General features: G+C 43.3%; 1 protein-coding gene across 2 annotated transcripts in view; it reads left to right on the top strand.

The window, feature by feature from the left end:
- The first annotated feature begins 721 nt into the window (after positions 1–721).
- The window catches only part of PINX1 (PIN2 (TERF1) interacting telomerase inhibitor 1), a 78,406-nt gene continuing 65,548 nt past the window's right edge, over positions 722–13,579 (top strand). For both annotated transcript variants that reach the window (XM_050801113.1, XM_050801112.1), the window contains exons 1-4: positions 722–871; positions 5,806–5,915; positions 7,374–7,466; positions 8,605–8,683. In XM_050801113.1, the coding sequence (XP_050657070.1) occupies positions 853–871; positions 5,806–5,915; positions 7,374–7,466; positions 8,605–8,683 (301 nt within the window). In that variant the 5' untranslated portion in view covers positions 722–852. The remainder of the gene's footprint in view (positions 872–5,805; positions 5,916–7,373; positions 7,467–8,604; positions 8,684–13,579) is intronic.

The raw sequence follows: 13,579 nt of genomic DNA, 5'->3' as shown, positions 1-13,579 counted from the left end.
TCTAATATCTATCTCTCATATCCCTCCCTCCCTCCCTCCCTCCATCCCTCCATCCATCCCTCCATCCAGCCATCGGGTCCCACACAAAAACCGATAGATAGCAGAGCTATCTTCTGGTATCTAATATCTATCTATCTATCTATCTAGTATCTAATTATCTATCTATCTATCTATCTATCTATCCATCCATCCATCCATCCATCCACCCATCTATCCATCCATCTATCCATCTATCATCCATCTGTTTATCTCAGAAAGCAGAGGTAGGGTATGAAGAAGAGATGGGACAATACAGTACAAAGTCCTCCCCTCCAGCCAAGTTTTTCAAACTCCTTGTCCATACAACATTGATGACCCTAACTTCAGCTCTTTACACATTTCTTTTCCCCGTGAGGCTGAGCTGCTTGAGGGCAGGTCACGTCTTTCCACTACCCTCCTTGCCGGCACCTACGGCTTCCTAATGGAGACCCTACAGGTAACCCACGTGAGCGCGTACTCGGCGGCAGACACGCCCAGGCGGGCTTTACTCACATCCAATCACTTAGTACGCACACTCCCTCCAGCCAATGAGCGAATACGTACTCCTTTCTCCACCTCCCGCCGGGCGGCCACCGCCCCCTCAGCCTCTGGTCGTCCAGTCACCGCCCCAGGTTGCCCCGCCCTGCTCCGCCCTCTCACCGCCGCGTGCTCGAGGAGCGAGTCGCGCGCCACTGACGTCACCAGCACGCGCCCCGTCTGCAGCAGTTAGCCTGCGAGGGAGTTACGCCGGTCCTGATTCTCGTGGAGTCTCCTTCCCGCCCAGTGGCCGCAGTCACCCAGGTCCAGAGGCCGCGGTATCACAGGCTCTCCGACATGTCTATGCTGGCTGAGCGTGAGTGTCAGAAGCAGAGGCCCGACCCGGGCGCGTCGGTGAAGATGCTGGGTGACCCGCACGGCAGTCCCAAGTGACTGGGAGCGCGGGTTCCAGGCGCGCCTGGCGCATGGGGTCGGGGGACCGGGGAGCCGAGCCTGGCTCTGCTTGTCCTGCTCGCCGCAGAGCTCCCCGAAGTTGGCCGCGGGTCTGCTAGTGAGAAAGACCGCGAGTGTCTCCCGGAGACGCCTTCCTCACAGTCACCCTGGGGCGCGCGCGAAGTGGGTCAGAACACCGGGTCCCGCGACTGGCCCCGCCGCCGCCCTTTGTGGGGACCCGGACTGGTTGCTTCACTGCCCCCGGACCTCAGCTTCCTCAGGTTAAAAAGAGAAAGTTGAGCAGAAGGATCACTTCGAACTGTAATCACATTGTCCAAGATGTCTTGGACCCAGAAAAAGAAAAGCAAAGGAGTTAGAAGTCTCAAATATGGGACGTCAGCCACTTAGCGGGGGAGTACAGGGCTAATGCGTAATTCTAAATGAGATCGGCGTTTTTGATCTTGTTGGCCACAGCGCCCGGTCCTGCCTGTTTACCTTTGACATTTACCTTCACTTTGTGGAGCGGGTGAAACCCCTGTCTCTGGAGAGGCTGCTGAACTTCTGAATTGTGCCTGCAGCTAAGGTCGCTTGCCACCAGATGGCAGTCGTGCTTTGATCCTGAAAAGCGGGTCCTTCTTGTGAGTTGTATAGTGAGCAATGAACAGAAACAGCTTATTTAACAGATCAACCAGACCAGCACAGCGATTTTGTGAAATAAATGCTGTTAGCACTCTTTTCTAAGAGGATGGAGGACTAGGAGCACAAAACAAAATGGGTCAGTCATCATCCCGGTTTTACAGGGGCAGAAATTGACATTCAAAGGAAAATAATTTGCCCCTAGTCATTGAGCTAGAAAATGGCAAAATTGATCCAGTTATCTCTGTATCTTTATATTCTTGCCAGTAAGACCAGCGGAGACCCATAGAAATGAGTGTGTTTTAGATTGAACCCGTGGGTTCTATTTTTTCACCAGTAAAAAATCAGGAGTCAGGGTTAGAGCCTAGATAGCTAAGATCTCTTCTGGTTTTCGTATTTGATGTTTGCTCAATTCAGCATGCACTTGGCGACTTTGGCCCTAATTCTGCTATTCATTTATGTCTGTTCCTTTGATCGGTGTTTGTGAGGCCACTAAAATCTTCTCTTACTATCTTTATCTCCAGGTGGCCTTAAATCAATGAGATGGTGAACATGAACATAGTTGGAAAAATCTGTAGAGGTGTAAAATACTATTTGTAGACATCCGTAATTCAGATTGCATGATTTCAAGAGAGTGTTTTCAGTTCTCCTTTCCCAACGTTATTCCAAATTGTCAAATCCTTGTCATTATAATATGTAACATTTTGTGTTTTTTTTTTTCTCCATAATTTGCCAAATGGGTATAGCATCTTCTGTAATTAGATATTTAGGATTGGTGTTGTTAAGAAGAAAAACCTTAGACAAATTAAACAGTTTGATTGAGCAAAGAATGATTCAAGAACTAGGCAACCTTCAGAACTAGAACAGGTTATAAGAACTCCAAGCCTATGCTGTCAGGCAGTATTTATGGACAGTAAACGTAAGTGAGGTACAGAGACAACTTGGTTAGGGTTACCGCTCTGATTTGCCTTATTTGAATCAGCTGGCTGCCTGTGATTGATGCTCAGCTGCTGTAAAGGATTGAGACTCAGTTATGTGTTACAAGAGTGTACTCCTACGATAGGCTTTCGCTTCGCTTAAGTTCTAACGTAGGTTGTAGTTCCTTACGTAAGGACTCAAGTACGGAGGCCTCCTCAGGCCAAATTTAGTATAATAATTCGCTCCTTCTGATCAACCTCTGAATTTTGAGAGATTGTTTAAAACTTTTGCTCCTGGCTCTTGGGACTCAACACGCCCTTTAGAGTAAATGGGATCCTAGCATAAGTCATGTGGCATTGAGCTGTTGTGTGGATGGTTTTTATTGGATTTGCCCAAAAGTATCCCGACAGATCCATTTACAGTTAGATCTCCACATAGGAGTAGCTGCTAGAGGATGGTTAAATACATCCCAAATAGTGATTCTGCAGATTTAGGGCATTCTACCTGAAGTCCAGCGCCATGCTGTAAACACTGCTATTCCAGATCGTGTCAAGGGTCCTCAAGATCATCCCGAGATTCAGCGATGTGCTGGGGGATTCAGGCACAGGACTCAGCATGTAGTCGCACTCACTGCTAAGATTATTATAGCGAAAGGATGCAGAACAAAGCCAGCAGAAGGAAAAGATGCATGGGACAAAGTCCAGAGTAAGGCAGGCATCAAGCTTCCAGAGCCCTCCCCCAGGGAGTCACACATGACACGCTTAATTCCTCCAGTAGTGAGTTCTGACAGCAAATGTGGAATGTTGCCCACCAGGGAAGCTAGAGAGACTCAGTGCCAGGGATTTCCTGGGGGCTGGGCACATAGACACCCTCTACCTGGCAGGCCCCAAAATTCCAGGCTCCTAGAAGGAAAGCAGGCATTCAGCATAAACCATATCATTTGTGTAAACAGGAACAATGAGCCACTCTTATCAGTTCTGCGAATGGTAGGAACCCTTGGGTTCCCTGTTATAAACAGGCCTTTCAAAGGATAGCAGTCAGGCCCGCTCTGTTAGTGAACAAAGCTGAGATCTGAGCACAGAACAGACTGTGGCATGAGAATTACAAAGGACATGTAAAAGGTGAGCCAATTGGAAGAGCTCGGAGGCAGTCTTTTCCTTAAACCATGATTTTCCACACCTGGAAACTTGCGTGGCATTAGAGCCGGGAAGTGTTCCAGGGAAGCAGGGTTCTGGTCAAGTAAGTCTGGGAAGCAGGCAGGCCTGCTCTGGCCTCCCCTAAGAGGATCTGCACATTTGCATAGTAAAGTTTCCAGGAGATTCTTCAGTATTTTGTTTAACCCAGTGTTACTCATTTTCAATGGGAAACTGCCCCCCTTCCCTTTTAGCATCCTTGTTTGGAAACACTGGTGTGATCCCATTGATTGAAGCTAACTGCCATTTCCCCGGGGGAGAGGAACTGACCTCGAATAGCTAATCTCTCGTGTAGGCATTATCGTTTGTTTTATATAAGTATGTAACATGAAGTGTGTGCAGTTCTTATTGCAGAGTGTGAGCTTATTCTCAAAACTGTCTCCTTCATACAAACCCTAGTCAAAGAACCCTGGCAAGCACTGCATAGACACATGAACTCTGACACCCTGATGCCAGCTTGCATATAGAATACTGGCTAACAGGCTTCTCTCTGGTGTGTTGTTCCTTAGCAGAGGCAGTGTTATGCTGAGTATTTGCCAAGATAAGTGAAGTGGTAACTTAGATGGAACATTTTTGGGTCACCTTTTTTTTTTCTGCAAAACACTACAAATTCGAGCCCAGCTTGTTTTGCTTTGTTAGGTGGCCTTTTTTCTGCCTGTGTATTTGTAAAGGGTTTCCTATTTTTGCTGGAGGGTGCATAGTTATGGGCCTCTATTGATTCTATGTGTGGCACAGTGAGCCCCTTTGCCAGGGGGTCGTGTTATTTTTTAATTATGTGATGAGATGGGCAAGGTAGGAGGGGTTGTGTTGATGGTTAGACAATGTGCTTACATTGATGTGGCAGATAAATGGTAATGATACCTCCAAATTTCTCATTTGGCCACAGTCTACTTTTGGGTTTCATATTCTTGTTCTTTGAACCTTTGGAGTTCTTTATTTTTGCCATAATTTTCCTTAAAACTACAGTGATAAACTTGAGTTCATAATGATCAGTAGTTTATATGCATTAAAAAAAGTTGCTTTGATGAGATTCAAAGCAGTTCGCTTAATTCAGTTATACTCCTTCCTTCCTTTTTTCCTCTCCCTCTTCTTTCCTCCTTTCTTCCCTCTTTCCATTCTTCATTTTTATTCATTTATTCCATTCACATATTTATTGAGTGCCTGCTGTGGGCACAGTGATTTTTTTATTTCTTGCAATGAAGCCTCAGAAAAAAGACATGAATATGAGCCCTAAGGACGTGATGGTCTAATGGGAAACCCGAAAGGTGGATGTAAATAGCTCTAATACAGTAGATGTTAAGAAACAGGTAAGTTATTCTAGAAGTTCATAGGGGAGTCAGAGGGCTTCAGGGCATCTCTGTGAGAGGGATGGAGTTGTTATTTTCTGTAGGTCATATGTATGGAGGGTACAGTTGACTCTCCCCAAGAGTGTAATGACTATTCTATGTTGTGGATTAAGAACATAAGCTTTTAAGTCAGTAGGACCAAGGTTGGTTTAAAGGGTCTGGGTTTTGCTTGGGGATGTTGGGCAAATTTGTTTCTCTAAGCCTCAGATTTTCATATCTGCCAGTGATGATGGTACTATCCACCCTTGTTGGGTTACTGTGAATCTTTATTATGTACAGCGTTTGGAGCAAGTCTCAGGTTGAACAATCGGCATTTATTATTTTAAGTGCATCCTTGGTATTGCATATTATTTTGTATGTAGTAACACATGGCAGTGGAAGCTGTAACTGCTGCCACTACCACTCCTGATGGTGATGAGGACGCTGGTGTCCACAGGGGCTTTCAGTTGTACTGATGGTGGAGTATGGAAGGCGCAGCTCCAGTGTATTGAGTATTTGCTTTGCCACATTATGAGGGAATATTTCAATTTTAATCTTAAGAGGTCAACTTATATGTCTAGAATGTACATTTATTAGGGAAACCAGGATAAATGATCCAGTCTGTTAACATTCTATTGAGGGTTGAATTAATTTCTGTATTGTAATGTATGTCATATTTTACAAACATACATAAAATACACAAAGTTATGCATGTATATGTTTGTGTGGTATTTTCCAGGTCTGAAAGGTAGTGCATTGCTGATGAGATGCTTTTTCATTTCTAGGTCGGCGGAAGCAGAAGTGGGCTGTGGATCCTCAGAACACTGCCTGGAGTAATGACGATTCCAAGTTTGGCCAGAGGATGCTAGAGAAGATGGGGTGGTCTAAAGGAAAGGTATTTTGGAGAAAAGCAGAAAAAATCTGAGCTATGAAAAGAGATTAGAAATTAGGGGAAAACTTCCTTCTTAGGAGACTGGAAGAAACTTATGCTTTGGATCAGTAAGTGATTTTGATCCAAAATCAAAAATTGTTGTGACCTTATAATGATAAGTTAGGATTGAACATAAGTGTCAGCTGTCTATCATTTAAGCTGCCATGCTTAGCATCTTTTGTAGATTGTGAAACTAGGGCTACACGCTTTTTTCCCTTTCCATTTGTTCGTGACTCCAGTAGAGCTTCTGCTGATATCTCTACACTTAAATGGTTCTCGTTGAGGTTGTTAGTGATCTTTAAGTGCCAGTCCAGTGGGGCCTTGTTTTGTTCTCATATTATTTCACTCCTCAGTGGTGCTGGATGTAATTGACTACTCTCCTTGAAATACTTCTGTCTTGGCCTCCACAGTACTATTGTCTCTTCTGTTCTTCCTTTTAACCTCACTTGCCACTCCTAAATTCATTGCTGTCTGTTCTTTCTGTAGACTTTTGATTATTAGAGCTCCTTGAGGCTCAACCTCAGGCCCTTTTTTGCACTCTGCTCTGGTGATCTCATTCATTCCCTTGCAACACTTTGGATTAGCTAAAGTCTGGGAACTGTCATTTTTCTGTATCTAGTCCAGTTCTGTCCTCTGAGCTCTAGATTTGTAAATTCAGTAGCCTACTTGATATTTCCACTTGAGTAAGCATCTCAAGGGTATCATTTCTATTATAAAACTCTTGATTCCCCCAAATATATTTTTCCCAAGTTTTCCCCATTTTTCATACGTGTTACCATCTGCCACTTACACAAGCCAGAAACCTGAGAGTCATGCTTGGTTCCTCCACCCTCTCACCTCTTGCACCCCCAGTCATCATTCTTCTCCATGCAGGGCAGTGCTCTGCTTCAGCCGCTGTCATCAGTTGCACTCATTGACTCCTTAGACTCTCAACTGCCTCCCTTCCTCCCTCCTTTTTCTCTTCTGGCCCATTTGCTATACAGCAGCCAGAATGATCTTTTAAAATATGGAAATTAGATCATGTCATTCTTAAAAGACCAGTGGTTTTCCATTGTATTTAAAATAAAATCCAAATTCCTTCCATAGGTTATGTGAGATCTAGCCCCTCCGTCATCCTATTTCCTTCATTCCTTCATTTGCGGAAGCCACCCGGGTGCCTGTGAGGTTTCCCAGTACACTGAGTTTTTCCCACCCAGGGTCTTTGCACTTGATCTTCCCTTACCTGGAAAATCTTACAGATGAGTGCTGATTGATACAGAGGACTTAGAGTCCTGCCCCGTGTTGTTTTGTGAAAGTATTTAATGGAGAGAATCATCCACTCAGAACACCTGCCATGGGCATCTGTGAGTTTTGTAGCAGTGCTCTGCTTCTGAGTATCAGTGAGAGGCATGTTCTAACTCTCTTTGTGTTTAATCTCCACAGGGTTTAGGGGCTCAGGAGCAAGGAGCTACAGATCATATTAAAGTTCAAGTGAAAAATAACCACCTGGGACTCGGAGCTACCATCAATAATGAAGTGAGCAGCAGTGTGCCTCCTGGGTGTCTTTGCATAATTGACTTTAGTCTTGTAAATGTAAAAATTTTAGTCCAGTCAGTTGATTGATTCATCCGTTTCTGACTGTTGGTGCAGCATTTCATTTTATTCACATTTCCTCTTGAACACTGACACTTTGAATGCGTGGCACTGTAATTCGAAGTCCGTGGCCTACTGTGCTTTTCATTTTTAGTATCATTGTTCCCTTTTGCAAAGTATCTAAACTGGAAGTTTTCTTCCTCAGTTTTTGCAGCCAACAGAATCTGGTAGGAAATCTGGAGAATTACTTTAGGTAAATTGAATTACTTTGGTTAGTTCAGTATCTCTGAGTAGTGGATTGGCGGAGCTAAAATTTTTAGCCACTAAAGAAAGAGTTTATATAAGGTTGATTTCAAAGGTAGTTGTTGAGGGATAGATAACACAGATATACTTATTTTCTTAGAAGAAGCATTGCCCAATAAACCTATTCCATATTGCTTTACCTTAAGTATTCTTAAAAATGCATAAGAATGTGAGTAAGGCAGATGCCCACATTGAAACCCTGCTTCCCACTGGTTTGGGAGATCTTCATTCTCTCATAAAATAATGAACTTATTAGGTAACCACCTCACAAATGGATGCTCATTGATTCAGGGGACTTGAGGTCCTTCCTCCTCCCCTTCCTCAGAGTTTTGTAAAATAGGAGTTGATGCAAGTAATTAGAATATTTTAATTTCTACTGAGCAAAGAAGAACATTTCTGTGTCTTGCATGGTTCTTGTCCTTTGAACTATGGAATTTCCCCTAGTGAGAAAAAAACAGTAATTTTATTGTGTTTTACTTTAACATTTAGCACACACGTTGCCTGTTGATTCTTTACTATAGATTGACTTGATTGACAGTCATTCACTTTTGAGATCAGGCCTTAAGCTTCCAGGAAGCCCCTTTTTAATATTGACCTGGATAAAGAGCATTTTAACTTTATATTATTTCTTGAATCCACTTAAATTTATCAAATAATATTTTGGTAAAACATTTAAAATTTCTTAACCACTGGATTTCCTTGATTCCAAAATATATCATCTCAGTCAGTGTAGGTAAACTACAGGCTTACCTCTCATTCATTTCTTTGATATTTTCAGGACAACTGGATTGCCCATCAGGATGATTTTAACCAGCTTCTGGCTGAACTGAACACTTGCCATGGGCAGGAAACCGCAGGTAGGGAAATTGGATGACATAAGCTGTCAGTGAAAATATGTTTATCTACTTTTTGTTTTTTGCTTTTGTTATTTTTAATTGACACATAATTCTACATATGTATTGAGTACAGTGTGATATGTCAATACCTGTGCACAATTTGTAATGTACACATGTGTTGTGTTCATCAGCACAATTAGCATACACATCACCTCAGACATTTATTATTTCTTTGTGTTGGGAACATTTGAAATCTATTCTTCTAGCTATTTGAAAATATACAATAAAATATTATTTACTATAGTCACCCTACAGTGCTATAGAACACTAGAGCTTTTTCCTCTTATCTAGTGGGACTTTTATATCCAGTAGCCAATCTTTAGCTATTCCCACCTAGCTATTCTCCTTACCTAGCTCTAATAACCACTATTCTGCTATCTACTTTTATGAGCTCAACTCTTTTAGCTTTTCCATATGAATGAGAATGTGCGATATTTATCTGTGCCTGGCTTATTTCACTTGATGTCCTGCAGGCTCACCCATGTTGCCTCAAATGGAAAACGCTCATTCTTTCGTAAGGGTAAATAGTATTCCACGGTGTGTATGCACCACATGTTGTTTTCCCGTTCATGTGTTGGTGGACACTTATTTTTACTCCATATCTTGGCTGTTGTGAATAGTGCTACACTGAACGTGGGTTTGCCAGCACCTCTGCAACATGCTGATTTCCTTTCCTTTGGGTAATGCCGGGAGTGGATTGTTGGATCACATAGTAGTTCTATTTTTAACTTTTTGAGGAGCTGCCATACTGTTTTCTATAGTGACTACATCAATAGTGCATAAGATTTCCAATTTCTCCATATCCTTGCCAATACTTATCTTTCATATTTTCGATAGTAGCCATCCTAATGGGTGTGAGATGATGTCTCGCTGTGATTTGGATTTCCATTTCCCTAATGACCAATATTAAGCATCTTTTCATCTGCTTATTGGCCATTTTTATATCTTCTTTGAAGAAATGTCTATTTAAATACTTTGCCCATTTTTAATTGGATTTTGTTGTTGTAATCTGCAAGCACTTTTATAAACATTCTAGTTTATAAACAGTCTATTCCTTGTGTATCATGTGTGAATAATCAAAAGATATGTGATAGATTGAAAGAGAATTTTGTGGAGTGAAATAATGAATTAGACTTGAGTTCAGCAAATATTTATTGAGCTGTGTGCTGGGTACCAGTTTAGGTGTGAGGATGTGCAGGGGTGTCAGGCACAGTCCTGCTTGGATGTACCTAGCAGAATATGCTGGTAATTACCTGGTAAAATCACAGCACACATCTAACCATAGGAAGGTTTATTGCAGTGCTGTGTGTGGAAGTGAGCCCAAAAGCATGAAGGGAAAGGTGCTTTGTTGGTACTTTTTCTAACCAGATTGGACTTTTTGTTGGAATGTATAACTTGGACAGTTTTCCTTATCCATAGGATCATGATTTTGAAATATCCTAACAGTTCTGTATGTGGTCCTAATATGAAGGCCAATAATTTATTAGCAGAAGAAAAAGATAAGGAAAATGTTTTCTGAAAATACCGAGTGACTCATATTAGGAAATACAGGATCTATGAAGTAGTAAAGTTCAAGGACACTATTCCTTACTAATTATACACAGAAAACATCTTGATATTTATGATCACACTTGAACTCAGTAGAAATACAGATAAGAATGTAAGCTTGGCTGGGCACGGTGTAATCCCAGCACTTTGGGAGGCTGAGGCAGGCAGATCACCTGAGATCGGGAGTTCGAGACCAGCCTGACCAACATGCAGAAACCCTGTCTCTACTAAAAATACAAAATTAGCCGGGCGTGGTGGTGCATGCCTGTAGTCCCAACTGCTTGGAGGCTGAGGCAGGAGAATTGCTTGAACCTGGGAGGCAGAGGTTGCAGTGAGGCGAGATCGCACCATTGCACTCCAGCCTGGGCAACAAGAGTGAAACTCCATCTACAAAAAAAAAAGAATGTAAGAATGTAAGCATGACCGTATAAGACTTGGAGATTAAATAGGATGTAGTGGTTTAGAGACAGACACCAGAGTCAGACTGCCTGGATTTTAATCCTGGTCTGACTCCTCATTTGCATGACCTTGGGTAAATTGCTGAACATGGCTGTATTTCGATTTCCTCTTTGGTCAAATGGAAGCAGTAGTGTCATCCTTGGAAGGTTGTTGTGAGGACTAAATGCGTTATAACATCTGAGAAAAGCAAGCAGAGATACTCAGCACTGTAAGCCTCCTGATAGCGTAGCTGGCAAGTCTAGAGCCATAAACTACGATTAAGGCTAGAAAATTTACTTTACTCTGAAGGATTTCGATAAGGAATCTAGGGTTTTATTTTCTCTCTCCCTTTTTTTTTTGGTTTGTTTTTTTTTTTTTGAGATGGAGTCTTGCTTTGTGGCCCAGGCTGGAGTGCTGTGGCGCAATCTTGGCTCACTGCAACCTCCGCCTCCCAAGTTCAGGCGATTTTCCTGCCTCAGCCTCCTGAGTAGCTGGGATTACAGGCACATGCCACCACTCCTGGCTAATTTTTGTATTTTTAGTAGAGACAGGGGTTTCACCATATTAGTCAGGCTGGTCTCAAACTCTTGACCTCATGATCCACCCACCTTGGCCTCTCAAGGTGCTGGGATTACAGGTGTGAGCCACTGTACCTGCCCTCATGATTAGTAGATTATAGTTAGTAAAATTAGCGGATCTGTTATAAGTTTTAATGAATGCTTATTAAACACATCTCTTTAGCAGTGTACCTCCTGACGAGCTGGGTTGGCGTAGGGGTGTGGGGACTAGGCCAGCTGCTTTGACACCAGTATTTTCGCTTGTCCCTCACTGATCCCAGTAAGAGGAAAGTTGTGCCTTTCCTTTGTAAAGTGGGAGGGGGCACCTGGGAAAGGACAGCGAGATTGACGCATAACTCAGACTCCGAGCAGTTTCAAGCACGAGTGCACATGAACAAATGGATAGAAAGTGATTCCTCAAGGCCTGGCGGTACTCATGCATCCTTCTTGATACCTGCATACCGAGAAGGTAGAGACGCTCCCCAGGTCATTCTTCTGTCCTCTCAAGGCTGAGAGCTGCTCTGTGAGGGCACAGTGTGGTGGTTCAGGATGTGGCCTCGCAGTCATGTCTTTCTGGGCATCGGTCCCATTACGGTGGTTTCCTGGGTGTGCGTTATCAGTGTCGTCCTCTGTGGTGAGTTCAGGCATCACAGCAGCTCTCTTATGGAGTGGCTGTGGGAAGGAAATCCAAGAATTCATGGAAAGCCTCCAGTCCAGCGCCTAGTCCCTCATACATTTGCAGTTGGTAGGAGCCACTTTAAGCTGATAACTTCCTCTGTGATCTGTGATTGGAACATCAGCATTGAAAACGTTATGTGCCATATGAAGTGCAAAAGAGAAGAATTTACTAGTAGGATGTCTTTGCAAAAAAATCCAAGGTGTCCCTGGGAAGTGGCTGCAGAAGAGAATGTTTCAGCTTGTGGAAATAATGCACCCGTGCTGGGCTTTGCCTCAAGTGTGGAACGTCTGCCTTCACGTTCTTCCGAGCCTGCTGTATAGTTCCCATTTCAGCTTTGAAATAAGTCACTCCTGGGAGGGACTTCAGTGCAGTCACATGCTGTTGAATGGACACGTGCTTGTTTCACTCCAGTATTAGGGTGAGAGTTTCTTTTTTTCCAGCTTCTCTTGTGTCCTCTGAAGACGGTTGGGTTGTTGGATTTTTTTTCTTTTCTTTTTTTATTTTTTGAGATGGAATCTCGCTCTGTCGCCCAGGCTGTAGTGCAGTGGCGCGATCTCGGCTCACTGCAACCTCTGCCTCCCGGGTTCACGCCATTCTCCTGCCTCAGCCTCCTGAGTAGCTGGGACTACGGGCACCCGCCACCACGTCCAGCTAATTTTTTGTATTTTTAGTAGAGACAGGGTTTCACTGTGTTAGCCAGGATGGTCTCGATCTCCTGACCTCATGATCCGCCCGCCTCAGCCTTCCAAAGTGCTGGGGTTACAGGCGTGAGCCACCGCGCCCGGCCGCTTTTTTTCCAGTTTCTCTAACCTCATAGCTGAATGTTCTTAAAACTATAGGAAAATTTAGTCTCTCTTCTACCTGTGATCTGTTTCTGTGGCACTCTTCTATCTGAACTTGACAAGCAGATACAGGTGAGAGAATGCAGGTGGCTAGCCAGTTTATAATTGACTCTAACCCCAGATCAGCCTGCTCTGATATTTCAGGCAAGGGACTACTTTCTGGCTCACATTTTCCCTTCTGTCAAAGGAGTTCCCACTCGGATGTCTTCCTCAGTGGTGTGTTCCTGCTCCTTTTGCCTTGCCAGTGGTCCTCCCCGAAACCCTGAGGAGGTGACTCGGAGCCAGTGCTGCTCCGTCACATGTCACCTAATCGTCATTTCTGATCTGTATTTAGATGATCATTTAACCTGTCTTACCTCTATTCACTTTTTTAAATAACTTTTTATTTTGAAATAATTACAGGCTTGTAGGAATTCGCAAAATGATACAAAGAGTCCTGAACGTCTTTCCCCTGTTCTCTCAGGGTGGAGAGACATTATATTGCTGTGGCTTTTCGAAACCAGGAAGTTGACACTTGGTGTTACTGTTAACTGCACCACAAACCTTATCCAGTTTTCATCATTTTTTTTGGCCTCCATTCATTTGTACATGGGTATATGCTTCTGTGCAATTTTATCACAAGTGTAGATTCATGCAGCACCCACGACGGTGAAGATTCAGGATTGGCCACCACGGCACAGCAACCTCATGCTTCATCTTTGTATTTGTACTCACTGTACCTTTATCCTTGTCCCCGAGAAACCATTCATCTGTCCTCTCTCTATATAGTTTTGTCATGTCGAGAATGTTCTGT

The sequence above is a fragment of the Macaca thibetana genome, chromosome 8 (genome assembly GCF_024542745.1).
Source record: "Macaca thibetana thibetana isolate TM-01 chromosome 8, ASM2454274v1, whole genome shotgun sequence".
Classification (NCBI taxonomy): domain Eukaryota; kingdom Metazoa; phylum Chordata; class Mammalia; order Primates; family Cercopithecidae; genus Macaca; species Macaca thibetana.
The sequence above is the reverse complement of the archived record's forward strand: the minus strand, read 5'-3'. Positions and strand labels throughout refer to the sequence as shown.